Source organism: Aquarana catesbeiana, linkage group LG13 (assembly GCF_042186555.1).
Source record: "Aquarana catesbeiana isolate 2022-GZ linkage group LG13, ASM4218655v1, whole genome shotgun sequence".
NCBI lineage: Eukaryota > Metazoa > Chordata > Amphibia > Anura > Ranidae > Aquarana > Aquarana catesbeiana.
The window spans coordinates 189031106-189058896 of record NC_133336.1 but is presented as its reverse complement, the minus strand read 5'-3'; the positions used below and the strand labels follow the sequence as shown (position 1 = coordinate 189058896).

General features: G+C 42.9%; 2 protein-coding genes and 1 pseudogene across 2 annotated transcripts; 2 read left to right on the top strand and 1 right to left on the bottom strand.

The window, feature by feature from the left end:
- Positions 1 to 716: 716 nt before the first annotated feature.
- On the top strand, positions 717 to 1649 carry LOC141116622 (olfactory receptor 5V1-like). The gene has a single exon (XM_073609014.1). The coding sequence runs from the start codon at positions 717 to 719 to the stop codon at positions 1647 to 1649; it is 933 nt and encodes a 310-aa protein (XP_073465115.1).
- A 7660-nt stretch (positions 1650 to 9309) lies between these two features.
- LOC141116621 (olfactory receptor 5V1-like) lies at positions 9310 to 10615 on the top strand (annotated as a pseudogene).
- A 15383-nt stretch (positions 10616 to 25998) lies between these two features.
- On the bottom strand, positions 25999 to 26928 carry LOC141117635 (olfactory receptor 5V1-like). The gene has a single exon (XM_073610584.1). The coding sequence runs from the start codon at positions 26920 to 26922 to the stop codon at positions 25999 to 26001; it is 924 nt and encodes a 307-aa protein (XP_073466685.1). The 5' UTR covers positions 26923 to 26928.
- Between the last annotated feature and the right edge of the window lie 863 nt (positions 26929 to 27791).

Below are 27791 nucleotides of genomic sequence, written 5' to 3'. Positions count from 1 at the left end.
TGTGTATGCTCCATCGGACTTTTGCTGGCGGAATTCCCGCCAGCAAAAGATTGAGAGCAGGTTTCTAATTTTTCGGTTGTAAAAAGTTCCTATCTGAAAATGCGATCGTCTGTACAAATTCCGACGCGCAAAATTCCTATGCATGCTCGGAAACAATTCGACGCATGCTTGGAAGCATTGAACTTCATTTTCTCGGCTCGTCGTAGTGTTGTACGTCACCGTGTTATTGATGGTCGAAAGTTCAGAGAACTTTTGTGTGACCGTGTGTATGCAAGGCAGGCTTGAGCGGAATTCCGTCAGAAAAACCATCCAAGTTTTTTCAGACGGAAAATCCGCTCGTGTGTACACGGCATAAAAGCATATTTTTCAGTGTTTGGTAGCTATTGAGGATTAAACCACATGATTTTTTTTTAAATGTATTATAGACTTTATCTGAGAGATTTTTTTCATTTGAATTTCCAAGGTCCTCACACAACCTGTGGCCTTTACAGGGGGCTCCCACTATCCCGTTGCATTTTTCAGTTTTTTTTTTATTATGAAGAATGTAAGATTAGGAGATGGAATACATGAGAGAATTAATTCAGGGGATCTTACTGCTGGAGTATTCAAGAATATAATAATCCCTTTGGGGGGGTCCTGGCCTTTGAAAGGAAATAAAAATGCATATAGATTTTATCTCAAACAATACATTATTTTCTTCAGTTTGTCAGAATATTATGGAAGAAGTCAACCAAACATCCAGCAGAAGGTTCATCCTTCTAGGACTATCTAATGTCCCATATCTTCAGGCACTCTGCTTCTTCTTGTTCTTCATCATGTACGTAATCACATTGTCAGGAAACCTTCTACTGGTCACCGTGGTAAGGATCAACCCAAAGCTACAGACCCCAATGTATTTTTTTCTAAGCAACCTCTCCATTATCGATATTGGTTTCTCATCAACCATCACTCCCAAAATTCTCATTAACACTCTGGCCAAGGATAGAAGTATCTCCTTGCTGGCATGTGCAGTGCAAATGTTCTTTCATTTGGCATTAGGATCAACAGAGTGCTTCATTTTAGCCGTCATGGCGTATGACAGGTATGCTGCCATCTGTAGACCATTGCATTACAACACCATCATGAACAAGATGTTATGTGTTAGTTTAGTTGTAGGGTCATGGAGTTTTTCCTTCATGAACTCTGCCATACATGTTGTCCTCACCTTCCAGCTTCAGTACTGCAAGTCCCACCATGTCAACCACTTTTTCTGTGAGATACCACCTTTCCTTCGAATGTCCTGCCAAGACACTTTGCTTAATGAGATAGCCATGTACATCTCAGCAGGAATTATCGCTATGTGTTCTTTCTGCTTGACCCTGATCTCATATGTCCATATCATCTCCACCATCTTGAGGATCCGCTCCTCACAAGGAAGAAACAAAGCATTTTCCATATGTGCTTCCCACCTAACAGTAGTGGCTCTTTATTATGGGACCATCATGTGTATGTATCTGAAACCGCGCTCTACTTACTCTCCCGAAACAAACAAAATTGTGTCTATTCTCTATACAGCAGTTACACCTATGTTGAACCCCATCATCTATAGTATAAGAAATAAGGATGTCAAAAACACTGTTAAAAGAGAACAAAAAAATACATTTCTCTAAAACAAAATGTAATTTGTGAAACCAAATTTTATAATGTCTAAAGTACTGTACATATGCAAGAGCCTACAAAAGGTACAGAAGGGAGAGTGTACGTCTGGTAAGCATAGATTGTAGGTCATAATATTGCATTGCATTTTGAACAATTTTTATGGTAAAAAAACATGTAAAGAGTCTGTCTTGTGCCTCATATACATACACATAACACTTTATATGTATAATTTCCTAATTCCCAGATCCTAAAAAATATGTTGGAGAAGCAGTGATCTCTTTGTAGAGCTCCAACATACTCCAAAGGTCTGCCATGCTCCCGGAGTCACAACCAGAGTTCTCAAATCATCTGAATTGATGATGGCAGAGCTATAAGTCTGACTCAGTAGGAGATGCATTGCACCTCTCCAATGAGACTACTGCTTCCACACAGACACCATTTTGTTTATGTACCTACAATGTATTTAACTATTAAAGGTAAAGAGAAAAGTCGGTAGCTCAATCTTTCAAATTGCCAACATCCCTTCTCAGATACAAAATAGACATATATATTTCCCATTGGACTTTAGAGGCACTATACAAATTATATACTTGATATAAAAAAAACGTTACACCAACTCTATTCACAATGTTATATAAAATCAACTTTAAACATACATAATACACATATTATACATAATGTACAGTTGTGCTCATAAATTTACATACCCTGGCAGCATTTATGATTTCTTGGCCATTTTTCAGAGAATATGAATGACGACACAAAAACTTTTCTTTCACTCATGGTTAGTGTTTGGCTGAAGCCATTTATTATCAATCAACTGTGTTTACTCTTGTTAAATCTTAATGACAACAGAAACTACCCAAATGTACCTGATCAAAAGTTTACATACCCTGGCCTAATAACATGCACACAAGTTGACACAAAGGGGTTTAAATGGTTATTAAAGGTAACCATCCTCACCTGTGATCTGTTTTCTTGTAATTAGTGTGTGTGTATAAAAGGTCAATGTGTTTCTGGACTCCTGACAGACCCTTGCATCTTTCATCCAGTGCTGCACTGACCTTTCTGGATTCTGAGTCATGGGGAAAGCAAAAGAATTGTCAAAAGGTAAACTGTATAAAACAGGAAAGGGATAAAAAAAAAGATATCCAAGGAATTGAGAATGCCAATCAGCAGTGTTCAAACTGTAATCAAGAAATGGAAAATGAGGGGTTCTGTTGAAACCAAACCACGGTCAGGTAGACCAACTAAAATTTCAGCCACAACTGCTAGAAAAATTGTTCGGGATGCAAAGAAAAACACACAAATAACTTTAGGTGAAATACAGGACTCTCTGAAAACATGTGGTGTGGCTGTTTCAAGATGCACAATAAGGAGGCACTTGAAGAAAGATGGGCTGCATGGTCGAGTCACCAGAACAAAGCCATTGCTACACAAATGCCACAAAGTATCCCACTTACAATACACCAAACAGCACAGAGACAAGCCTCAAACCTTCTGGCACAAAGTCATTTGGAGTGATGAGACCAAAATTGAGCTTTTTGGCCACAACCATAAACACTACATTTGGAGAGGAGTCAACAAGGCCTATGACGAAAGGTACATCATTCCTATTGTGAAACAAGGAGGTGGATCACTGATGTTTTGGAGATGTGAGAGCTACAAAGGCACAGGAAATTTGGTCAAAATTGATAGCAAGATGAATGCAGTATGTTATCAAAAAATACTGGAGGAACATTTGCATTCATCAGCCAGAAAGCTGCGCATGGGACATACTTGGACATCCCAACATGGCAATGATCCAAAACACAAAGCCAAGTCAACCTGTCATTGGCTACAGCAGAATAAAGTGAAGGTTCTGGAGTGGCCATCTTAGTCTCCTGACCTCAATATCATTGAGCCACTCTGGGGAGATTTCAAATGTGCAGTTCGTTCAAGACATGCAAGACAGAATTTCCAGGAACTGGAGGCTTTTTGCCGGGAGGAATGGGCAGCTTTACCATCTGAGAAGATAAAGAGCCTCATCCACAAATACCACAAAAGACTTCAAGCTGTTATTGATGTTAAAGGGGGCTATACACGGTATTAAGAACTGGGCTATGTAAACTTTTGATCAGGGTAATTTGCGTAGTTTTTGTTGTAATTATGATTTAAAAAGAGTAAACACAGTTGATTGATAATAAATGGCTTCAGCCAAACACTAACCACGAGTGAAAGAAAAGTTTTTGTGTTATCATTCATATTCTTTGAAAATGGCAGAGAAATCATAAATTCTTCCAGGGTATGTAAACTTATGAGGACAACTGTACATACCGCATAATATACATAATATATATATATACAGTGCCGTCCTTATAGAGGGCGTTTGCCCTTATTGCCCATACGCTTATACAAATGAGGCAAATGTATTCATAAACATATATACACCATAAAAATTAATATAAAAAAACATTTACCAATATTAGCAGGCTAAAACCACAACAGATTAACAGATTAAAGGCAAAATTTGCCAATAATATATAAAACCTCCTGTTTGCAAACCGATATGTATCCTATCTAGTCCTTAACCACTTCCCGCCCGGCCTATAGCAGAATGACGGCTGGGCGGTGGTTCAGTTATCCTGATTGGGCATCATATGACGTCCAGCAAGATAACAGCTGCCGCGCGCTGGTGGGGGCGTGCATCACGGCGATCGGTGGTGCGGTGTGTCAGTCTGACACACCGCTAAACCGATCTCGGTAAAGAGCCTCTGATGAAGGCTCTTTACCACGTAAACAGCTGTGTCCAATCACGATGTAAACAGGAAGAGCCGTTGATCGGCTTTTCCTCACTCGCGTCTGACAGACGTGTGTAGAGGAGTGCCGATCGGTTGCTCTCCTGACGGGGGGGTTTGTGCTGATTGTTTATTAGTGCAGCCTCCCCTCGGGGATGGCCACCACACTGGACCACCAGGTATGCCACCCTAGACCACCAGGTAAATGCCAATCAGTGCCCAGGCAGCTGCCAATCAGTGGCAATTAAAAATGTCTGCCAGTGCCAGTGCCACCAGTGATGCCTATCAGTGCAGTCTATCAGTGCCAGCCATCAGTGCCCATCAGTGCCGTCTATCAGTGCCCACCAGTGCCACCCATAAGTACCCATCAGTGCAGCCTTTCAGTGCCCATCAGTGTCGCCTATCAGTGCCCATCAGTGCCACCTATGAGTGCCCATCAGTACCGCCTATCAATGCCCATCAGTGCTGCCTATCAGTGCCACCTACCAGTGCTGCCCATCAGTGCCCATCGTCAGTGCCCATCAGTGCCACCTCATCAGTGCCATCTCATTGGTGCCACCTCATTGATGCCGCCTTATCAGTTCCCATCAGTGCAGTTTATCAGTGCCCATCAGTGAAGGAAGAAACTTACTTATTTACAAAGTTTTATAACAGAAACCTTTTTTTTCAAAATTTTCTGGGTTTTTTTATTCACTTAGTAAAAAATAAAAACAGCAGAGGTGATCAAATATCACCAAAAAAAGCTCTATTTGTGGGAACAAAATGATAAAAATTTAGTTTGGGTACAGTGTAGCATGATCGCGCAACTGTCATTTAGAAAGTGACAGCGCTGAAAGCTGAAAATTGGTCTGGGCAGGAAGGGGGTTTAAGTGCCTGGTATTGAAGTGGTTAAAGGAAACACCCCTAATTAATCTAAAGAACAACTCTAAGCCACCCAAACACCAAATTTGAGCCAACAAATGCCAGTAAACACAAACGCTGTACGAGTGTGCACCTACTCTTAAAGACTCAATAAATGTGAACAAAGATAAAGATGAAAATAAAAATGAAAAAATAATGAAAATAATCAAATGCATTTCTCAAAAATTGGTCAAAAAGTAATTCAAATCAATATCTACAGTATGTTCAACCCATTGGTATGTAAAGTGTCTATCTCATAAACCCATTGGGTCTCCCTTTTTGACACCTCTTGAGCATGTCTATGCCTCTCCAATGTCTATTAACCCCTTCCCGACCGGCGCACGCCGATGTACGTCAGCAGAATTGCACGGCTGGGCAAATGGACTTACAGGTATGTCCATTTGAATTTCCCTCCATGCCATTACGTGCGTGCGCCGGCCGGGAGCTCCGTGAGTCGGGTCGAGGGTCCCGCGGACTCGATCGCCGCAGGGATACCCGCGATCGCCTCACGGAGAGGACGAACGGGGAGATGCTGATGTAAACAGCATCTCCCCATTTTGCCTAGTGACAAGTGTCACTCGATCACAGCTCCCTGTAATCGGTAGCAGTGATCAGTGTAGTGACACTGCTAGCCCATCCCCCTACAGTTAGTAAGCACTCCCCTAGGACATACTTAACCCCTTCCCGCCCCCTAGTGGTTAACCCCTTCACTGCCAGTGTCATTTACACAGGAATCAGTGCATTTTTATAGCACTGATTGCTGTATAAATGACAATGGTCCCAAAAATGTGTCAAAAATGTCCGACATGTCCGCCATAATGTCGCAGTCACAATAAAAATCGCTGATCGCCGCCATTACTAGTAAAAAAAAAAAATATTAATAAAAATGCCATAAAACTATCCCCTATTTTGTAAACGCTATAACTTTTGCGCAAACCAATCAATAAACACTTATTGCAATTTTTTTTTAACCAAAAATATGTAGAAGAATACGATCGGCCTAAACTGAGGAAAAAAAAATGTTTTTTATATATTTTTGGGGATATTTATTATAGCAAAATGTAAAAAATAATGCGTTTTTTTCAAAATTGTCGCTCTTATTTTGTTTATAGCACAAAAAATAAAAATCGAAGAGGCGATCAAATACCACCAAAAGAAAGCTCTATTTGTGGGGAAAGAAGGACGTCAATTTTGTTTGGAAGACACGTTGCACGACCGCGCAATTGTCAGTTAAAGCAACGCAGTGCCGAATTGCAAAAAACACTCTGGTCAGGAAGGGAGTAAAATCTTCCGGGGCTGAAGCGGTTAATCTTATCTATCCCATAGAAGGTCAACAGGCTGGTGCCCCTATTGTGTTTCAGCTTGAAGTTCTTTTGATTAATTAGGAGTGTCTCCTTTAAGGACTAGATAGGCTACATATCGGTTTGCAAACAGATTTTATGTATGTTTGGTGAATTTTGTGGTTTTAGCCTGCTAATGTTGGTAAAAAAAAATTTTATATAAATTTGTTATGGTGTATATATGTTTATGAATACATTTACCTAATTTGCATAAGCGTATGGGCAATTAGGGCAAACACCCTCTATAAAGATGGCATGGTATGTGCATATGTCCTTCCGCTCTGTGAGAACGTTAACGTTGATGTTACCATGCACGCCTTGTTCATACTCATGGCTCGGCAGCACCAGCCAGAGACAACAGGTGATAATATAAATTGTTTGGCACATTACATTGCATTTTCAGCACTTTATATATATGATATATGTGTTATGTTTGCACAATTCTTTTTATGCAATATTTGCTAATTTTTTGCACTAGCACTTTATAATTTGTCATTGCACATCAATATAGATTTGTGGGGGGTATGGATTAGAAGGGGGTTGCTGGAATAGCGCTGCTTTTTTCTATATATAATTATTATATATAGAAAAAAAACAATACCTTAAAAAATGTTAATACTTCTACTAATAGTAGTATTTGTATTATTATTAGTAATTACTATTTTACAAAATGTGGAAACGAGGCATAAACCCACCCCACCCTATTTGGAGTCAAATTGGAAGTGTCCCGTATAAATTTTATAACCTAAAGCTATACTGTATAATAAAAAATGTAGACTTAAAAATACTTTGCTGAATAATTACAAAAGACCTGATGTCATTCAGTTGGAAAATAAGCAAAGGAGTAACTCGAGTGGCCTGCACAAAGCCATGACCTCAGCCCTACCGTATACTTTTGATATGAATTCCAACACCCTGTAGTCCACAGAGAGAACTGAGAACAAAGCTAACTGGTAACTTCCCGTGCCTCCTATTTTAATAATTTTATTATTACATTTTCTTAGATTTATTCTACAAATATAACAAAATGCTTCAAATAAAACAAGTTCATTTATAGGGTTTACATCCACTTCATGGTTTATCCCAGTGTTTCTCAACCGGGGTTCCATGGATCCCTAGGGTTCCTCCAGAAGTTGCTAGGGGTTCCTTGAGCAATGAGCAAATTCTGCATCTCAGAGAAGTTCCCACTGACACCATTGCTATCTGTATAGGGGTAATTCTTCCCAGTGACCATAAGCATATGGACCACTATTCCCACTGATCATCTCACTAACATACCATGAGTTGTAGTTAAAGTCATTTTTTGTAGGGGTTTCCTGGGACCGGAAAGTTATTTCAAGGGTTCCCCTGTGTTGAAAAGGTTGAGAAAGGCTGGTTTATCCAAAGCCAAATATTTTTGGACAGAGGAGGAAAAGAATTTTCAACCCTGTTAGGTTTTTTTGCTGTCTGTTGTCCTAGTTGGGTGAATTTGCCCTCTCTCTTTCTCCTGGTGGCCTTTGTCACTGGGACAAAATGTGCGGGAAATAAAAAAAAATTCAGTTGTCATTGGAACAGGAAAAGAATGCCAGAGCTGCCTTTAGAGACTAAGTTTGAGAAAGAGAGTCGCTGCATCTTCAGGATTGGAGTTGAGAGACTGTGGCCTGTGTGAGGATCCAGGACCAGGCTTCTGCAGCCCGTTGATCACCAAGCCATTGGGACCAGGCTAGTCACCTGCCAGCAAGTGGTGAACTAAGCTACATGTCCTAAATGCCCGCCACACATTGTTAGCCCAAATAAAGACTGCTCTACTTAGCAGTCTGTCTACTGTTATCTACCCACACCTGTAAAGGGGTAGTTCACATGCACCACCTAAAGAAGGGCCCCACTGAAAGCCGGCCAACTTTGAATACAAGCGTCAGTTAATTTCAAACCAGTTTAGGGGTACCCCACACAATAGAGAGACATACACTCACCCATTATAGGGGTTACATGCATACCACATGCACACAGACCTGTTTACCTTCTGGGGTAGTTTATGCCGTTACACAGACTCTAGTTGCACCTGTTGTAATTTAATTTACCATGCGAAAGCCTTTTGAGTTCCAGTTAGTGGGTCATTGACCATTCATCTATCATAGTGCCCTCTGTGCAATTATCTGTTTATTGATTACACTGTGTCAAATTACCAAATCAAATCACCCCCCCTGCCATTATCACCCCCCTGCCACAACCATCACCCCCTGCCAGTGCCACCATCTACCCTCTGCCACAACCATTACCCCCTGCCACCATCACCCGCTGCCACAACCATCACCTCCTGGCCCCATCACCTGTCACCATCACCCCCTGCCACCATCACCTATCACCATCACCAATATGAACAATGTAACAATAGTAGATGCAACTCACAAATGAGTGTGTGTTTGTGTGTGTGTGTTTGTGTGTGTGTGTGTCAGGGTAACCAAAAACTTCTAGAGCGACAGAAACAATGTCAGACATTATGGAAGGAGATCTCACCATTGAAGTATCCGAAGTCACAAATGTCAAGGGCTGATCCAAGCCATCAGGCTCCAACCAAAATTTCACTTTTGCATGGTCTGGTCATTTAAAGGAAATAAAAATACAAATACATTTTATTTGAATTATTCACTTCATTGTTTTTCTTTGAGAATGTTATGTAAGAAGCCAACCAAACATTTCCAGAAAGGTTCATCCTCCTTGGATTATCCAATGTCCTGTATCGCCAGGCAATCTTTTTCATTGTGTTCCTTGTGACGTACAAAATCACATTGTCAGTAAACTTGCTACTGATAATTGTGGTGAGGATCAACCCAAGGCTACATACCCCCATGTACTTTTTCTTGATTAACCTCTCCATTATTGACATCTGTTTCCCATCCACCACTGTTCCAAAGATTCTCATAAACACTTTGGTCAAGGACAGAAGTATCTCCTTGTTGGGATTTGCAGTGCAGATGTTCTTTCATTTAACTTTAGGATCAACAGAATGTCTAATTCCTTCCATCATGGCGTGCGACCGGTTGGCTGCCATCTGTAGACCACTGCACTACAAGACCATCATGAACAAAATGTTGTATGTCAGTTTAACAGCTGGTGCATGGAGTATTAGCTCCCTTAACTCTGCCATCCAAGTTGTCCTGACCTTCCAACTCCCCTACTGCAACTCCTACCATGTCAACTATTTCTTCTGTGAGATACCACCTTTCCTTCAAATGGCCTGAGGAGATACTTTGTTCAACACCATAGCCATGTACATTGCAGCAGGGGCCGTTGCTATGAGCTCCTTCTTCTTGACTCTATTTTTATTATTATTATTATTATACAGAATTTCTATAGCGCCAACAGTTTACATAGTGCTTTACAACTTGAGGGTAGACAGTACAAATACAATACGCTTTAATACAATAGGAATCAGAGGGCCTTTGCTCCTTAGAGATTACAATCTAAGAGGGAAGGTCAAGATATACAAGAGGTAATAACTGTGGGCGATGTGCTGATTGAGAAGATAATGTACAGTTGTTAGGTGGTGGCCAGATAGGCTTCTCTGAAGAGATGAGTTTTCAAGGATCGTCTGAAAGTGGATAAAGTAGGAGAAAATCAGACAGATTGGGGTAGAGCATTCCAGAGAGCACTCTAATCTCGTATGTCTACATCATTTCCAACATCTAGATCAGTTCCTCCCAAGGAAGACTCAAAACTTTCTCCACATGTGGTTCCCACCTGACAGTAGTGACACTCTACTATGGGACCATCATGTCTATGTATCTGACACCACACTCGAATCACTCTCTTGAAATAGACAAACCTGTTTCCATTCTTTACACAGCAGTGACACCGATGCTAAACCCCACAGTATACAGTATAAGGAATAAAGATGTCATAAACACTGTTAAATACATAATGCAAAAATTCTCTAAAATAAATAATCTCAGGTGTGGTTCTTTCATCAGCATGTTTTAAACAGATGGGCACCATTACTTTGGTTAGAAAGAATTGTAAACTAGTTTATTAACTTTTAGCACATGGGAAGAAGAGTATAAAACTAGGTTGTAATCCTCTTCTAAGGCCTCTCTATATAGGTCTCTCTACCACCTGATCACAGACTATGCTGGCTGGATACCCACAGGATTTTGGTTCCGTGACTATTAAGGTTATCGTAGTATCATAATGATGGTATTTCTAGACATAAGAAGGTTCATTTGGTTCTTCTCTTTCAGCTAGTCTTATGCCAGCTCAATTTTAGGAGAACAGCCACAGTTGCTTCCTCCAGGCCAGACTCTCTTTAGCCTGCAGCAGACAACATCTTCAGGAATACCTCCCAAGATGCCTGCTTCTTACAACCCCTAGCCCCTAAGGCATGGGGAAGAGACAGATCCTTACTGCAGCATTCTCAAAGCGCAGAAGCCCCAGAGGAAAGAGACAACAGGAAGTGTCCCAAATATTTAGCGCTTCCCCAGCACACATCACTAGCCTCTAACCCAAACCTGACTGTCATTAAACATTTATAGCAAAGGTTTACCACCTCTCACATACAGCTAACTAGAGCTTGTTCAACAGCATCTGACTGAGAAAGTGATATTGTGCTTACAGGGCAATCCTGAAGAGATAGAGACAGGCAGACTACAGCCCACTGCATTCTACAGTTCACAAGAAAGACACCAGAAGGGTATTTGATGAAATACAAAATCCCTACATTTAAAAGTTAGATTAAAGTAGGGTGACCAGATGTCCCCAATTTCCGGGGACAGTCCCCGGATTGAGAACACTTTCCCCGGAGACCGTCTGTCCCCGGATTGGAGGGGTGGCCGCGGACCCAAGACCCGGCATCTCCCCCTGCACCTCTGCCTGTCAGTTTAGTATGCAGCCAATGGGATGTGGTGATCGGCAGCTCTATAGTGGCCATGGGATCTCCCTGGGGATAGTAGTTCTCTTCCTGAGTCTATACAGTGGAGAGGGGAGGGGTCTCTGACCCGGGCAGCTTTCAGTTTCACTCTTTAGTGTACAAGTGAGTCGCTCTGCTTGTACACTCTTGCTGATAGATGCCCGGGTCAGAAACCCTCCCCTCTCCACCGTATAGACTCAAGAAGAGAACTACAAGCCCCAGGGAGATCTCGTGGACACCACAGAGCTGCCAATCGCCTCCTCCCACCTCCCCCCCACTGCATAGTGAACTGCAACAGAAGTGATCTGAGGTGCAGAGCGAGATGCTGACCACAGACTGTCATCAACATTGATTGGTGAATGACCATGGGGTGAAAGTGTTGGGGGGAAGGGGGGTACAGAGATGTGCTGGGGGTTGGGGGTGGAGTGGGTACAGAGCACAGATGTGTTAGGCCCCTTTCACACTGGCGGACTGATCAGGTCCCCCTGTCAGTTTTTCAGGCAGACCCGATCAGACCATCCATTGCTACCTATGGAGCGGTAGATGTCAGCAGATCTGTGTCCGCTGACACCCGTCACCATCCAATCCGGTCCACTAAAAACAAACAGATGGGAGATCCATTCCCCATCCGTCTGGTGGATCAGATTGGATGGTCCGTTTCCATCCAAAAGCCCCATAGAGAGCAGCATGCTGTGTCCATGTCCGTTCTGCATCAGCGGACCGGACGCAGACATGTCATCCATTTGCTGATGCAGAGAGATCCCCCACTGAGCAAACGGATTCTGCTGTGTCAACTTTAATTTGATTCGCCGGGTGCTTGCCATCACACAAGTCCCACCTCCTGGTTTTCTCCTTTGACAGACAGAATACTTGTCCAATGCCGGGGCATGTGTGCTGTCTATCATAGGTAGGAGCCGTCCAGGAGGCGAGACTTGTTTGATGGTCCGGTGAATCAAAATTAAGTTGGCACAGTGGGAAACGCCAGCCTGACACTCCCTACCCCCAGTGTGTGGCACCCGGGGAAGCCCCCCCCCCCCCCCCACTGCCTCAGCACTCGCCTAGGATCTGTGTGATGATCTGGCCATTTTCAGCAGAACACTGGCTGTTTTCTCCTCTTTGATCCCCTGCGCATGAGGCTGCATTCCTGGGCACAGGTGATGCTGCATTGCTGGGCACTGGTGAGGCTGCATTCCTGGGCATTGATGAGGCTGCATTGCTTGGCAAAGGTGAGGCTGCATTCCTGGGTACAGGAGAAGCTGCATTCCTGGGCACTGGTGAGTCTGCATTCCTGGGCACTGGTGAGTCTGCATTCCTGGGCACTGGTGAGTCTGCATTCCTGGGCACTGGTGAGGCTGCATTGGTGGGCAAAGGTGAGGCTGCATTACTGGGCACTGGTGAGGCTGCATTATTGGGCACAGGTGAGGCTAAATTCCTGAGCACAGGTGAGACTGACTTCCAAAGCACTGGTGAGGTTGCCTTCCTGGGCACTGGTGAGGCTGCATTTCTGGGCACTGGTGAGGCTGCATTGCTTCTCACTAGTGGGGCTGCATAGATGGGCACTGGTGAGGCTGCATAGATGGGCACTGGTCAGACTGCATAAATGGGCACAGCTGAGCCCTGCATTCTTTATGTAATGCACTCCTGAACTCTGCACTCTGTTTTTTCTCTGTCTTATCTTCATAACTTTTGGCAGTCATATCTCAAAAAATTCTAAGCAGTATCTTTTTTTTTTTAAATCTTTATTTATGGACGAAATGTGAGATATAACGTATATATGATACAATCATTCCATAAACACATAGCACATACACTGAATATATCATTTGAGGAAAATATGCTTATAAAATAGTTTACCATTTTCCAATAAAAAAAGTCCCTACTGAGTTCATACTGAGACCCAACATATCAGTGTGTCACCTTTCCAAGGCCCCAGCTGTCAGTTTGATCTAGTTCCCTACCCTAAAGAGAGATGATATATCCAGTAAAATGTATGTCATATCCAAAATCCTAGAGAACTAAATATCAATTATAAGTGAAAAGAGAAAGGGCAGGCGGGACTTTTTAAATGTACCACAATGTAGAATAAACAATCAATTTGATAAAATATAAATTTTATTTAAACAATTCTTTAAAATCGCAATGAACCTTTACAAGAGTCACGTAATATTTCTTTGGACATTTAACAACCACTTCTTACTCTACGTGTTTCGCTCAGAAGAGCTTCTTCAGGAGTTTTTGGAAGTGTCGCACGAAGTAATATATACTATAAAGAAAACAACAGATGTAAATGAATATGCTTAAAAATTGCCATAGATAAAATCACATGCCATGTCAATAAGACATACCTTTATATATATAGAGAGAGAGTAAGAAAAAAATCATACATCACTTGGAACTTTCAAGTAGCAAAAGCCTTTAAAGTAATCCTCAATGTATCCCTCGTCGAAGCGAACCTCAAGGTCGTAACCCGCTGGTACCTGGTCCCGACTAGACTAATAAAATTTTTCCCTCAATCATCGCCCCTTTGTTTCAGAGGATGCGATCTCCTGGGCTCCCACCTCCATATCCTTTGGCAGTGCCCCAAGATCAGGAGCTTTTGGAACAAAGTTTTTAACCTAATTCGTACAGTCATTGGGGCAGTCCTTAGCCAGGACCCAACAATTGCCCTTCTGAACAAGAATATCACGAAATACAAACAGAGGCTGATACACTTTATGCTCCTTGGCGCTAAAATAATGATAGGGCGGGCCTGGAAGTCCCCCTCAGTATCCTTTCATTTAGCCAAGCAAAAAATCACTTGGATTATGATTCAGGAGAAAACCTCCAGCATTATTCTTGATGAATCCGAATCCTTTAAATGCATTTGGGAACCCTGGGCCCAACACATCTGCACCTCTTTATAAATTACGGCTTTACTACCCATTTTGATTTTCATTTCCCCTTCAGCATCTAACCATTACCATAACCTCTTCCTCCTTTCTGTCTGTCTCTACCTTTCTCTCTTAACTGGTCTTTCCTTTCCCCTCTTGTCCTTCGTCTTCCTCATACACCCCATTGGACCTATCTAATGGGGAACTTTGAATGGGATAGTAACATTCCTCCAACTTATCCTTCTATATACGCCCCTTTATTTACTGGGCGTTTTATATGCTAAAGTCCTACTAATAGGACACCTTGCCCTCCTATGTTTTCCTATTAGCACTTCTAATATTTACTCCTAATCAATTTTAAGTAACTTGTGTTTTTACCCAGTGGGGTTGGGGGTTGGCCTCTGAGTGCCTACACGGGGTTGGCCTATTGTACAATGGCACAGATTGCTCCCAGTTGGGGTGTCAGGGGGCAGGGGCAGACCTCGTGTGACCCCCCGTGGTCTACGGTGTACTCCAGTTACGCATTTTTCCATTCTGTATTTTGTATACCTTATCCTTCATTATACTGATTGATCAAGCTCGATCGTTTTGGGCAAGAGTCTATATTCTGTCATCCCTATTATTTGTATCCCTCCCTCACCCCTGTGTCTGTGTATTTTTGCCCTAATGTTACTTTTTTATTTACAATAAAGTTCTTTTGAAAACTCAAAAAAAAAAAAAAAAGAAAAAAAATCATACATTTTATAGAGTACATTTTGTACAAAAATAATGATAAACTGAAAAGGGATGCCTACCGAATGCTTGTATTCATAAAACACTATTTAATAGATACATGGACGAAAGTCGAGGTTTTAAGAGAACTGGAAGGATCTAATATAAATTAGATCATATTCACGTAGAATTTGATAATGTTGAGTAATCCTATAGAGTATAGTTGTAATTAAGGAAAAAACATTTACCTCAATTCCTGACAAAAATAGAACTAATAGGGTCTGCCGTCCCAACAGGGAGGTATGATCTTTTACGCGGACCAAAAAATATAAAGGAACTGGAAATAGGAAATTCCACCCCTTGTTTAGCCCACAGCACCCAGAGACGCACCAAGGTTCACTCAATGGGGTAAAACTATTTAGGAAAAACAGCCTGAAGTTGTCCTAAGAGATAACAAGAAGAAGAAAAAAAAAAAAAAAATATATATATATATATATATATATATATATATATATATATATTTGAGTATATTCCAAGCTTACAACCCATTAAAGGTGATTGACCTAGGATTCAGTGAAGAAAAAAGGGGTGAACTGGGGTTAAGAAAAAGGATGGAGAAAGGAGGGAAACAAAGAGAAGAGAAAAGAGGAGATTCAGAGTCCAAGGGGAACCAGATGGTATTAAATTTCCCAGAAACTCTATACAGGTCCCCCTCTCCTACCTGCAAAAACAGGTCACTGAATAACCAAGGCAATCAACCAAAAACAGCAGTCCAGTTGGAGCAAGAAACAATCTTTTTCCAGTGCATATTTACTTACGTGACTCTTGTAAAAGTTCATTGTGATTTTAAAGAATCGTTTAAATAAAATGTATATTTTTTCAAATTGATTGTTTATTATACATTGTGGTACCTTTAAAAAGTCCCGCCTGCCCTTTCTCTTTTTTACTTATAATTGATATTTAGTTCTCTAGGATTTTGGATATGACATACGTTTTACTGGATATATCATCTCTCTTTAGGGTAGGGAACTAGATCAAACTGACAGCTGGGGCCTTGGAAATGTGACACACTGATATGTTGGGTCTTAGTATGAAGTTTGAAATGTTTTCTACTTTATGTTTGTAGATTTAAGAAAATGGTGTTTCAATGTAAAAGTAAAGTTATCAAGGGGTAGTGGTTGGCATACAGGTTCAGCTCAATGTGTTATTATTTACTATGTTTATGGACTGTAATCTAAGGTGACCAGATTTTTTAAATGAAATCCGGGGACATTTTTTTTTTTTTTATTGGCAAATGGTAAACTATTTTATAAGCATATTTTCCTCAAATGATATATGCAGTGTATGTGCTATGTGTTTATGGAATGATTGTATCATATATACGTTATTTCTCACATTTCGTCCATAAATAAAGATTTTAAAAAAAGATACTGCTTAGAATTTTTTGAGATATGACTGCCAAATGTTATGAAGATAAGACAGAGAAAAAACAGAGTGCAGAGTTTAGGAGTGCATTACATAAAGAATGCAGGGCTCCGCTGTGCCCATTTATGCAGCCTGACCAGTGCCCATCTATGCAGCCTCATCAGTGCCCATCTCTGCAGCCTCACCAGTGCCCAGCAATGCAGCCTCACCAGTGCCCATCTATGCAGCCTCATCAGTGCCCATCTCTGCAGCCTCACCAGTGCCCAGCAATGCAGCCTCACCAGTGAGAAGCAATGCAGCCTCACCAGTGCCCAGCAATGCAGCCTCACCAGTGCCCAGCAATGCAGCCTCACCAGTTCCCAGGAACGCAACCTCAACAGTGCTCAGGAATGCAGCCTCACCTGTGCTCAGGAATGCAGCCTCACCTGTACCCAGGAAAGCAGCCTCACCAGTGCCCAGCAATGCAGCCTCACCAGTGCCCAGCAATGCAGCCTCACCAGTGCCCAGCAATGCAGCCTCACCAGTGCCCAGGAATGCAGCCTCACCAGTGCCCAGCAATGCAGCCTCACCAGTGCCCAGGAATGCAGCCTCACCAGTGCCCAGCAATGCAGCCTCACCAGTGCCCAGGAATGCAGCCTCACCAGTGCCCAGGAATGCAGCCTCACCTGTGCCCATGAATGCAGTCTCACCCGTGCCCAGGAATGCAGCTTCACTTGTACCCAGGAATGCAGCCTCACCTGTGCCCAGCAATGCAGCATCACCAGTGCCCAGGAATGCAGCCTCATGTGTGCAGGGGATCAATAGGGAAAAGAGCCAGTGTTCTGCTGAAAATGGCCAGGTCATCACACAGATCCTGGGCGGGTGCTGAGGCAGTGGGGGGTGGGGGGCTGGTCCGCCCCGGGTGCCACACACTGGGGGGAGGGGGTGTCAGGCTGGTGTCTCCCGCTGTGCCAACTTAATTTTGATTTGCCAAACCAAACAATTCTCTCGCCTCCTGGACGGCTCTTACCTATGATAGACATGCCCCGGCATTGGACAAATGTGCTGCCTGTCAAAGGAGGAAACCAGGAGGTGGACTTGTGTGATGGCAGGCACCCGGCGAATCAAATTAAAGTTGACACAGCGGAATCCGTTTGCTCAGTGGGGGATCTCTCTGCATCAGCAAATGGATGACATGTCTGTGTCCGGTCCGCTGATGCAGAGTGGACATGGACACAGCATGCTGCTCTCTATGGGGCTTTTGGATGGAAATGGACCATCCAATCCGATCCGCCAGAAGGATGGGGAATGGATCTCCCATCTGTCTGTTTTTAGTGGACCAGATCGGATGGTGACGGGTGTCAGCGGACACAGATCTGCTGACATCTACCGCTCCATAAGTGGCAATGGATGGTCTGATCGGGTCTGCCTGAAAAACTGACAGGGGGACCAGATCAGTCCGCCATTGTGAAAGGGACCTAACACATCTGTGCTCTGTACCCACACCACCCCCAACCCCCAGCACATCTCTGTACCCCCCTTCCCCCCACACTTTCACCCCATGGTCACTCACCAATCAATGATGATAGTCTGTGGTCAACATCTACCCCTGCACCTCAGATCATTTCTGTTGCAGTTCACTATGCAGTGGGGTAGAGGCGATTGGCAGCTCTGTGGTGTCCGTGGGATCTCCCTGGGGCTTGTAGTTCTCTTCCTGAGTCTATACAGTGGAGAGGGGAGCGGCCTCTGACCCGGGCATCTATCAGCAAAAGTGTACAGAGGGAGTGTGCAGAGCGACTCACTTGTACACTGAAGAGTGAAACTAATAGCTGCCCGGGTCAGGGGCCCCTCCCCTCTCCACTGTATAGACTCAGGAAGAGAACTACTAGCCCCAGGGAGAGCCCACGGTCACCATAAAGCTGGCGATCGCCACCTCCCACCTCCTATTCGCTGCATACTAAACTGACAGGCAGAGGTGCCATGGGAGATGCCGGGTCTTGGGCCCCCTGCCGCCCCTCCAATCCGGGGACAGATCCGAGGACAAACAGTCTCCGGTGAAAGTGTTCTCAATCCGGGGACTGTCCCCGGAAATCGGGGACATCTGGTCACCTTCTCGTAATCTAACTTTTAAATGTAGGAATTTTGTATTTCATCAAATACCCTTCTGGTGTTTTTCTTGTGAACTGTAGAATGCAGTGGGCTGTAGTCTGCCTGCCTCTATCTCTTCAGGATTGCCCTGTAAACACAATATTACTTTCTCAGTCAGATGCTGTTGTACAAGCTCTAGTAAGCTGTATGTGAGAGGTGGTAACCTTTGCTATAAATGTTTAATGACTTCAATCAGCAGGTTTGGGTTAGAGACTGGTGATGTGTGCTGGAGAAGCACTAAATATTTGGGACACTTCCTATTGTCTCTTTCCTCCGGGGCTTCTGCACTTTGAGAATGCTGCAGTAAGGATCTGTATTTTCCCCATGCCTTAGGGGCTAGGGGTTGTAAGAAGCAGGCATCTTGGGAGGTATTCCTGAAGATGTTGTCTGCTGGAGGCTAAAGAGAGTCTGGCCTTGAGGAAGCAACTGTGGCTGTTCTCCTAAAACTGAGCTGGCATAAGACTAGCTGAGAGAAGAACCAAATGAACCTTCTAATGTCTAGAAATACCAGCATTAAGATACTACTATAACCTTAATATTAATGGAACTAAAATCCTGTGGGTATCCAGCCAGCATAGTCTGTGACCAGGTGGAAGAGAGACCTTTGTACAGAGGCCTTTGGGATTACAGCCTAGGTTTATGGGTGAGTCTTTTGGGCTTTAGATATTCTAATTCATTACTTACTCTTCTTCCCATGTGCTAAAAGTTAATAGCACATGGGAAGTGCCTCCTTACATCAGTTGTCCCCAGTGGAGTGCCTCCTTACATCAGTTGTCCCCAGTGGAGTGCCTCCTTACATCAGGTGTCCCCAGTGGAGTGCCTTCTTACATCAGGTGTCCCCAGTGCAGTAGACCTCCTTGGCTCTGTCTCTCACAGACCGGCAGCAGGCCACAGGGCGGAGGGTTGGTGGCAGCTCCATGCAGCTAGCAGGTCTTGTTTTCCCTGTGTTCAGTGGAGAGGGGCCTCCCATACGTGTAGCTAACCGACTTCAGAGAGAATTGTCTACTTGTACACTAAAAAGAGAAGCCGATTGGCTGCATGGATCGGAGGCCCCTCCCCTCTCCATTGAACACAAGAGGAAGGAACCTGCTAGCCGGAAATAGATCTCACGGCGGCGGCCATATTTTTGGAGCCAGAAGCAGCTGCGGTGCCAAAAACCGATTTCCAGAGACAAAAGAAAAATCCCAGGATTTTAATCGGGATGGTCTCAGATCGGGACGAGGGTCCAAAAATTGGGATTGTCCCGGGAAAATCTGGACTGTTGGCAAGTATGTCCTAAGTAGCCAGAAATGGACTGATAATTACAAGCAATGTTCTAAATTGCAAATATTGCTTGCTTTCATCTGCTCGTCAAGTTAGTGGTTACCAGTGGTGGTCCATAAGGGTGCACGGGCGCCGCCCCCTCTCTCCAGTCAGCCCCTCTATGACCAATGGATAGATTCATGCAAAGCATCCCCTTTTCAGGCGCCCTGCCCCATTTCGGGCGCCGGACACCTGAATTACAGTGCCGGGGGTGTTTTTGAAGCACCTGATTAGAGCCATAGGCTCTAATCGACGTCAAAAAAGGTGACCTGCGAGCACCATGCTGGGCGCTCACAGTTCACCCAGGCGTGTTAGAATATTCACTCTCCTAACACTGAAACGACAGGACGCCTATCAGGAGGAGAGGACGGGAAGAGGCGCATGAAGGACACCGCTCGGGGGGGGGCACAGTGGCGGCATTCAATGGCACAGTGGCAGCATTTGATGGCACAGTGGCAGTATTCAATGGGCACAGTGGCAGCATTAGATGGGCACAGTGGCAGCATTTGATGGGCACAGATGATGCATTTGGTGGGCACAGTGGCAGAATTTGATGGGCACAGTGGCAGCATTTGATGGCACAGTGAATGCATTTGGTGGGCACAGTAGCAGCATTTGATGGCCCAGTTGCAGCATTTGATGGGCACAGTGGCAGCGTTTGATGGGCACAGTGGCAGCGTTTGATGGCACAGTGGCAGCATTTGATGGGTACAGTGGTTGCGTTTGATGGGCACAGTGGCGGCAATTGATGGGCACAGTGGCTGCATTTTATGGGCACAGTGACTGAAATTGATGGGCACAGTGGCTGCATTTGATGGCACAGTGGCTGCGTTTGATGGCACAGTGGCTTCAATTGATGGGGACAGTAGCTGCATTTGATGAGCACAGTTGGGCTGCAATTGATGGGGGTTTTCTTCTGAATTTTTCAGTTTGTTTGCGCACCCCCAAAAATTTTGAGCACCAGCTGCCACTGGTGGTTACATCAGAGTCACATTGCTACCTCCCAAATCAGAAATGTTAGTGGGATTAGTAAGATGTAGCTGCAGGAATAACTTAAAAAATAATATATTTGGCATGCCTAAATAATCTGACACCCAGATCGAATCATTTTACAACATTTTCCTGCTCTTTATGTCAAGTTCATTTTCAATACCAATCATATGTGGCCATTGGGGCACTGTTCTTCACACTGATACGAGGCACTATTCCTCCCACAGACACCGATGATGGGGTTCATTCCTTCCATTGACACCAGTGATGAGGCACCATTCCTCCCACTAATAACGATGGAGCACTATTCCTCCTCCTACTCACCACAGGTACTATATATTTTTTTTATGCCCACTGACCACCAAGCCTGAAACGTTGTTACTCCCACTGAAACTGGGCCATTTTCTACTAAAACTAGCCAAAGTGCGCCCTCCTAATGTCTGATGGGCAGTAAACCGGCCCTTTGTTTAAAAAGCTTGGAGAACCCTGCTCTAGAAGATCCTTCATGTTCCATGGAACTCTATTTGAGAACAGCTGCTGTAGAGTAACAGAAACTTCAGGGTTAGCAATGGCATGGTGAAGAGACTGTGCACAGAAACTCATTGCTCTATGTTGTCTGACCACCAATGCCCATGCCAGCCAACCGTGAGCATCTTAAGAATGGCTGATTATCCCTACTGAACACGACATTGAGAGACTTCATTTGGGCCAGGAAGAAATCACGCATTAGCATGCTAACCCTGGCTACCCCAAAAGCTGAGGGGGGTATTAATCTATCACATTTCAAGCATTATTACTATGCGACTCATTTGATACGAATACTGGATTGGAACTGCCATGCTTCTTCCAAAGACTGGGTGGGCATAGAAACCAACAAAGTCTGGGGAATGCCCAAGAAAAAATCCCACTGAGATTCTTACCATGGGTCACCAAAGAAGCATGCCCTGCCAACTTAGCATTACACCCTACAATCAGACCAACACTAGAAATCTTCCACATAGTGTCACAACAATATAACATTGCCTCCACTCCAGGTCCTCTGACCCCCACTGATCCATAACACAAAGTTTGCATCAGGCCATACTACAGTGTCCTACCCACATGGAGAAGATAAGACTCCCACAACTGTCACCCACTGCATGGACGATGGCAGACTTAAGACTTTTGATAAGCTAAAGACAGAACTGCAGGTGAGACACTTTACCCACTGGTAGTACAGGCAATTACTTGATTATGTTTACTGCACTGCCAATAGACAACAATTTCTGAGAGAGCAGACTTGGTTTAAGCAACTTGGAATCACAGGAGAACCAGTGAGTAAAGCAACTTCTCTGATGTACAACTGGCTACAAACCAATAAGAGTAGACAACCAGGTAGGCGATAAGGAAGAATGGGAAACAGCCCTTAAAAAGACCTTCACGGACGAACAATGGGTTAACACATGTATCCTTGCACAAAAGTGCTCCATCAGCACTAGCACCCAAGAAACTTCCTATAAAGTTCTGACGAATTGGTACTTTACCCCAACCAGATTGCATGCGTGGTACCCAGATACAACAGATGTCTGTTGGAGATGTGTCACTGACATGGGCACCGTGCTGCAATCTGGTGGGATTGCCCACTTCTGCGTGGTTTCTGGGATGAGGTATGCACACAGATCCTCGCCATAACAGAAACTGAACTGAACTTCACACCTGGATGCTGTTTGCTACATATATCTAACTACTCACTGAGTAGGTACAAAAAAAACGGTTGTTCGCCACATGCTAAACACAGCGAAAACAATTATTCCAAGACACTGGAAATCAACACATTCACCCACAATAATGGAATGGCTATCTGAGGTGGACTCACTTTACAAGATGGAGGAGACTGTGGCAATGGCCTCAGAAAGGACTGATAAATTCCACAAGCTATGGAAATCTTGGTTCACCTTCAAGTACTCGGACTCTTTTGCTAAGATGCAAAATGGCTGACTACACAAGATGAGTGTGTTGCCCAGACACACTTAATTCAAACTCCCCTATAGGAACTAATGTAAACCACTCTTGAATCTGTTTGTCTAACATAAAAATTATTTATATATAACAGAAGCAAATACTCTAAAAATTCCCTACCTCCCCCTCATCCACCTCCCACCCCTCTTTCTCCCCCCCGCTTCCTTTTTCCTTTTTAATTTATATTTCCCCCCTCTTTTTATTATTTTATAGTTTCGTTAGTATCTATTCTCTTTAGGTTTTAACTCTCAGGACACTCACACTGAATTATAATGATAAGCAAGACGCAAGGGATTTTCATAATATACACAGTTTTAATAGTTTGATCAACAGTTATAACAGTTTAATTGATAATATGGGCTGTATACTCAAACAGAAAAAGTATTAGTATCGGAACTCAAATCAAGAAAAGAACAAAATGGCTGTAATGTAATGTATGATGCCCTACAAGAATGTAATGATTATTTTACTTATATTGTTATGACAATATATTTGCTCAATAAAAACTTTTTTTGGAAAAAAAAAAAAAAAGAATGGCCAATTAGTCCCACAGAGATTACTGGAGACTGGTAAGTAAGTAGCTGAGATGGGAGATGTTAGGTTAGTTCAGAAGATGAGGAGGAATAGAGAATATTAGTTGCTCTTACGAGATAATCTAAAGTGTTTTTACCATGGTAGTGGTGGCAAAGAGGTCCTTTATACCAACCTTCCTCACAACCCCTATATCCCTCCTCCTTAACCCCACATTACCCACTGTTTACTAAAAACATTATTTGTCTGCTCTCCTCACTCTTCTTTTGTGCTTTCTCTTCTTCATGTCATTATGCCTTTATTTAGTACATTTAATATTTTTTTAACTCAAGCACCCAAGCCCCTTAACATTGGTGTCTCTACACACATTCTTGATAAATCATCTCCCTTAATCCAAAATATATACTCATTTGAGATCTGTCATGCACCCTGAGAGATATAGTCATCCTTGGAATTGCACCCCTTTGTTCTCAATGTTAACATATGTTGCACTTTTAATGTACCTGATGTCCAAGTTCACATTTCGCTACATTTTGCATCCCCTTTTCATCTTAAATTAGCCTTTCGTAAACCCTGATTTAAACAAAAAAATATCATCTATAGTGGTTTAGTATATATTTCATTTCTGTAGATGTTTAGCAAAGGGTAAGATATTCAAACAGATAACAGGGTGAGTGAAGCCATTAGCATTCAGATGTAACTTTTTTATTTATTTCCCCTGTGTTCTGTTCTGTTTTTGACTTGCACAAATCTCATCAATGTGACTCTCCTTATGATAAATTTCAAAGACTCAAGAGCTTCACAATAATTTTGCTTTAATAAATAGCCAACTTACATTCAACAAGAGAATTGTTGGGAGATGGAGGTGTAGGGGATGTTACGAGTCAGAAGGTGTTTTAAAAGGACATATAGTAAAACCTTGGATTAAGAGTAACTTGGCTAGAGAGCGTTTTGCAAGACAAGCACATTTTTTAAATAAATTTTGACTTGATAAACGAGCAATGTCTTGATATATACATAGTGTCCCGTCCCAACTGAGTATAAAAGGGAAGAGAGGCGCCTCTAAGTGTAGCAAAATGTTTACATTTAATGAAGGTACAACATTTAGCAACTCACATGGTTGATGATTAAAACAGGTCCAAACCTGTCCACATAGACCATCCTCCGCACCGCCATCGTCGTTGTCCCCTCCACGAGCGCTTTAAGCATCGCTTTCAGATCACTCTACTGCAGGGTAGTCTTCCTGGTCACGATTGCAGACTGACAGCAGTGAGAGCCAGCAGTGTGTAGGACAGTCTATGTGGATAGCTTTGCCCTGGATGCCTGCATACTTAGATAAGCCTCTTTTCGGTGCCAGAGCAGTTTTTGCGTTTTTTTTGCACACATGTTTAAAATATAATTTTAGGCCTGAAGATTACACAAAACCCACACATATTATATATTTTCTGAAAGCAGATACCCTAGAGAATAAAATAGTGGTAGTTCCAATTTTTTATGTCACGTGATATTACTGCAAAGGTCTAGGAAACGCACAATTTCAGTAAAAAACACACTAACGTGAATTTTAGGGCAAACGAACGCAATAAATTATGCAAATGTTCGTCTTTATAAAAGACAAGGTTGCACTGAGTAAATAGATACCCAACATGCCAAACCTTATATTTTTGTGCGTCCGTGAAATGGCGCTATAGGTATCGGTTTAGTGTTACGGATGAGGTCTTGTGTTAGAATGACTACTCTCACTCTGGTGTGCGTGGCGATATGTAACATGTGTATCGCAATCGACATTTTCATGTGTAGGCGCCCCAATGCAAGCATGTACGTTTGGGAGTGTGTGTATGTAGAGGTGGGGGGCCTCAATTTTTTTTGGGGGGGGGGATTTTATGTGCTTGGGTGTAACTTAATTTTTTTGCAAAATAAAAAAAAAAAATTTTTAACAGCTTTTTTTTTTCATCACATATGTGATGATTTTTATGTGACAGGTTCTCTTTATTGAGATATGCAGGGTCTAAAAGACCCCCAATGTCTCCCCTGTTTCTCCACTAAATGTAATGCAATGCAGATCGCATTGCAAAACATTATTTCCTGGCTAAGCAAGCCGGGGACACCGAGTGCTTGACCCGGAAGTGACATCAGATATGTCACTTTCCGGGTCACGAGAAGAAGGGGAGGAGAGCAGACGTGTGTCCACTCTTCTACTTCCCCTCCACCCACCGACACCCACCAAGTCAGCTAGACAATCAGGGGAGAGAGGGGCCGTGTCGGGGCTATTTTTGCTGAAATAATCACATGAAAATTCACACATTTATACACACTGTTGTCATGTGTTTTTAAGTCAACATGATGTCAAAATATGGCCCTGATTATGGATGTAGTATAACTGAGTGACCATTTCTGCTTGTGGCATTAAGTTGCAGCCCCTTCCTTCTATACATTCTTTCAAATTATTTCATATTTATACTGAACATTATATCATTTATTTTCTCAATTTATCATTTTAGGGAATTCTATTTCTTGTGTGCTCTTTTAACTGTGTTTTTGACGTCCTTGTTCCTCATACTGTAGATGATGGGGTTCAGCATTGGTGTCACAGCTGTATAGAGAATGGACACAGTTTTGTCTGTTTCAGCAGAATAAACAGAACGGGGTCTCAGGTACACAAACATGATGGTGCCATAGTAGAGAGCTACCACCGTCAAGTGGGAGGCACATGTGGAGAAAGCTTTGTGTCTTCCTTGCGTGGAACGTATCTTCAGGATGGTGGAAATAATGCGGATGTATGAGATCAGAGTCAACCAGAAAGAAATCATAGCAATGATCCCTGCTGAGATGTACATGGCTATCTCATTACGCAAAGTGTCTCGGCAAGACAATCTAAAGAAAGGCGGCATCTCACAGAAGAAGTGATTGACATGGTGGGACTTGCAGTAGGGGAGTTGGAAGGTGAGGACGACATGTACTGCAGAGTTCATGAAGCACATACTCCATGCACCAGCTGCTAAACCAGCACAGAATGTCTTGTTCATGATGGTGTAGTAGTGCAATGGTCTACAAATGGCAGCAAACCTGTCATAGGCCATTACAGCTAGAATAACACACTCTGTTGCTCCCAAAGCCAAATGAAAATACATTTGCATTGCACATCCCAACAAGGAGATACTTCTATCTATGACCACAGTGTTTATGAGAATTTTGGGAACAATGGTGGATGAGAAACTGATGTCAATAATGGAGAGGTTACTCAGGAAGAAGTACATGGGGGTCTGAAGCTTTGGGTTGATCCTCACCACAATAATCAGTAGAAGGTTTCCTGACAGCGTGATTACATACATAACAAGGAACACAATGAAACAGATTGCCTGGAGATGTGGAACATTAGATAGACCAAGGAGGATAAAAATTTCTGGTGATGTTTGGTTTACTTCTTCCATAACATTTAGTTCAGGTCTGACAGAAGAAAAAAGTTCTTCTAACAAGATGTATTGGTATTTTTAAATTGTCAATATATCCAAAGGTGATACTTTATTAAACAATGGGGCTTGGTGAGCTGAGCCAACCCCTGACTTCTTACATGTCTCACATTCTCCAATAGTGAGATCTTCCTGCCATAATTCCCGACTCCTGGAACCTGTCTACGTGGAAGTTATGATTATTCCTACCAACTTTTTATTGTATTTATTTATTTCAGGTACTTATATAACGTCAATTTCTGCAGCCCTTTATAGATTGATATAATACATTCACATCAGTCCCTGCCCTCAAGGAGCTTAAGGTCCCTAATTCACATGCATACATACTAGGGTCAATTTAGACAGGAGCCAGTTAACCTACAAGCATGTTTTTGGGGTGTGGGAGGAAACTGGAGCACCTGGGGGAAACCCACACAGGCAGAACAGGCAAACTACATGCAGGCAGTTCCTTGGTTGGGATTTGAGCCAATGACCCTAGAGCTGCTAGGTGGAAGAGCTAACCACTTAGCCACTGTGCTATATTCCAACACTTTCAATGCATTTTTTCATAATATGTAATTACCAATAGTCGGTGTACAGACCATAGAACTCAAGTGTAGATACGGTATATTACCAATAGAGTTTTAAAGAGATATAAAATTGATCAGGTGGTTTAATTCTCCAGCAACAACACAGTCTGAGTAGCAGTGAAATTGCACTCAAGTCAACTCTAAAATGTCAAGTCAAAATGCTGCTCTTGTTCACCGAGTAAGCAATGACAAGGCAAGAACTGTTATACAGTAATAACGCACATGTTTAATGTCTAACCTCTCAGAGCAATCAATTGTCTA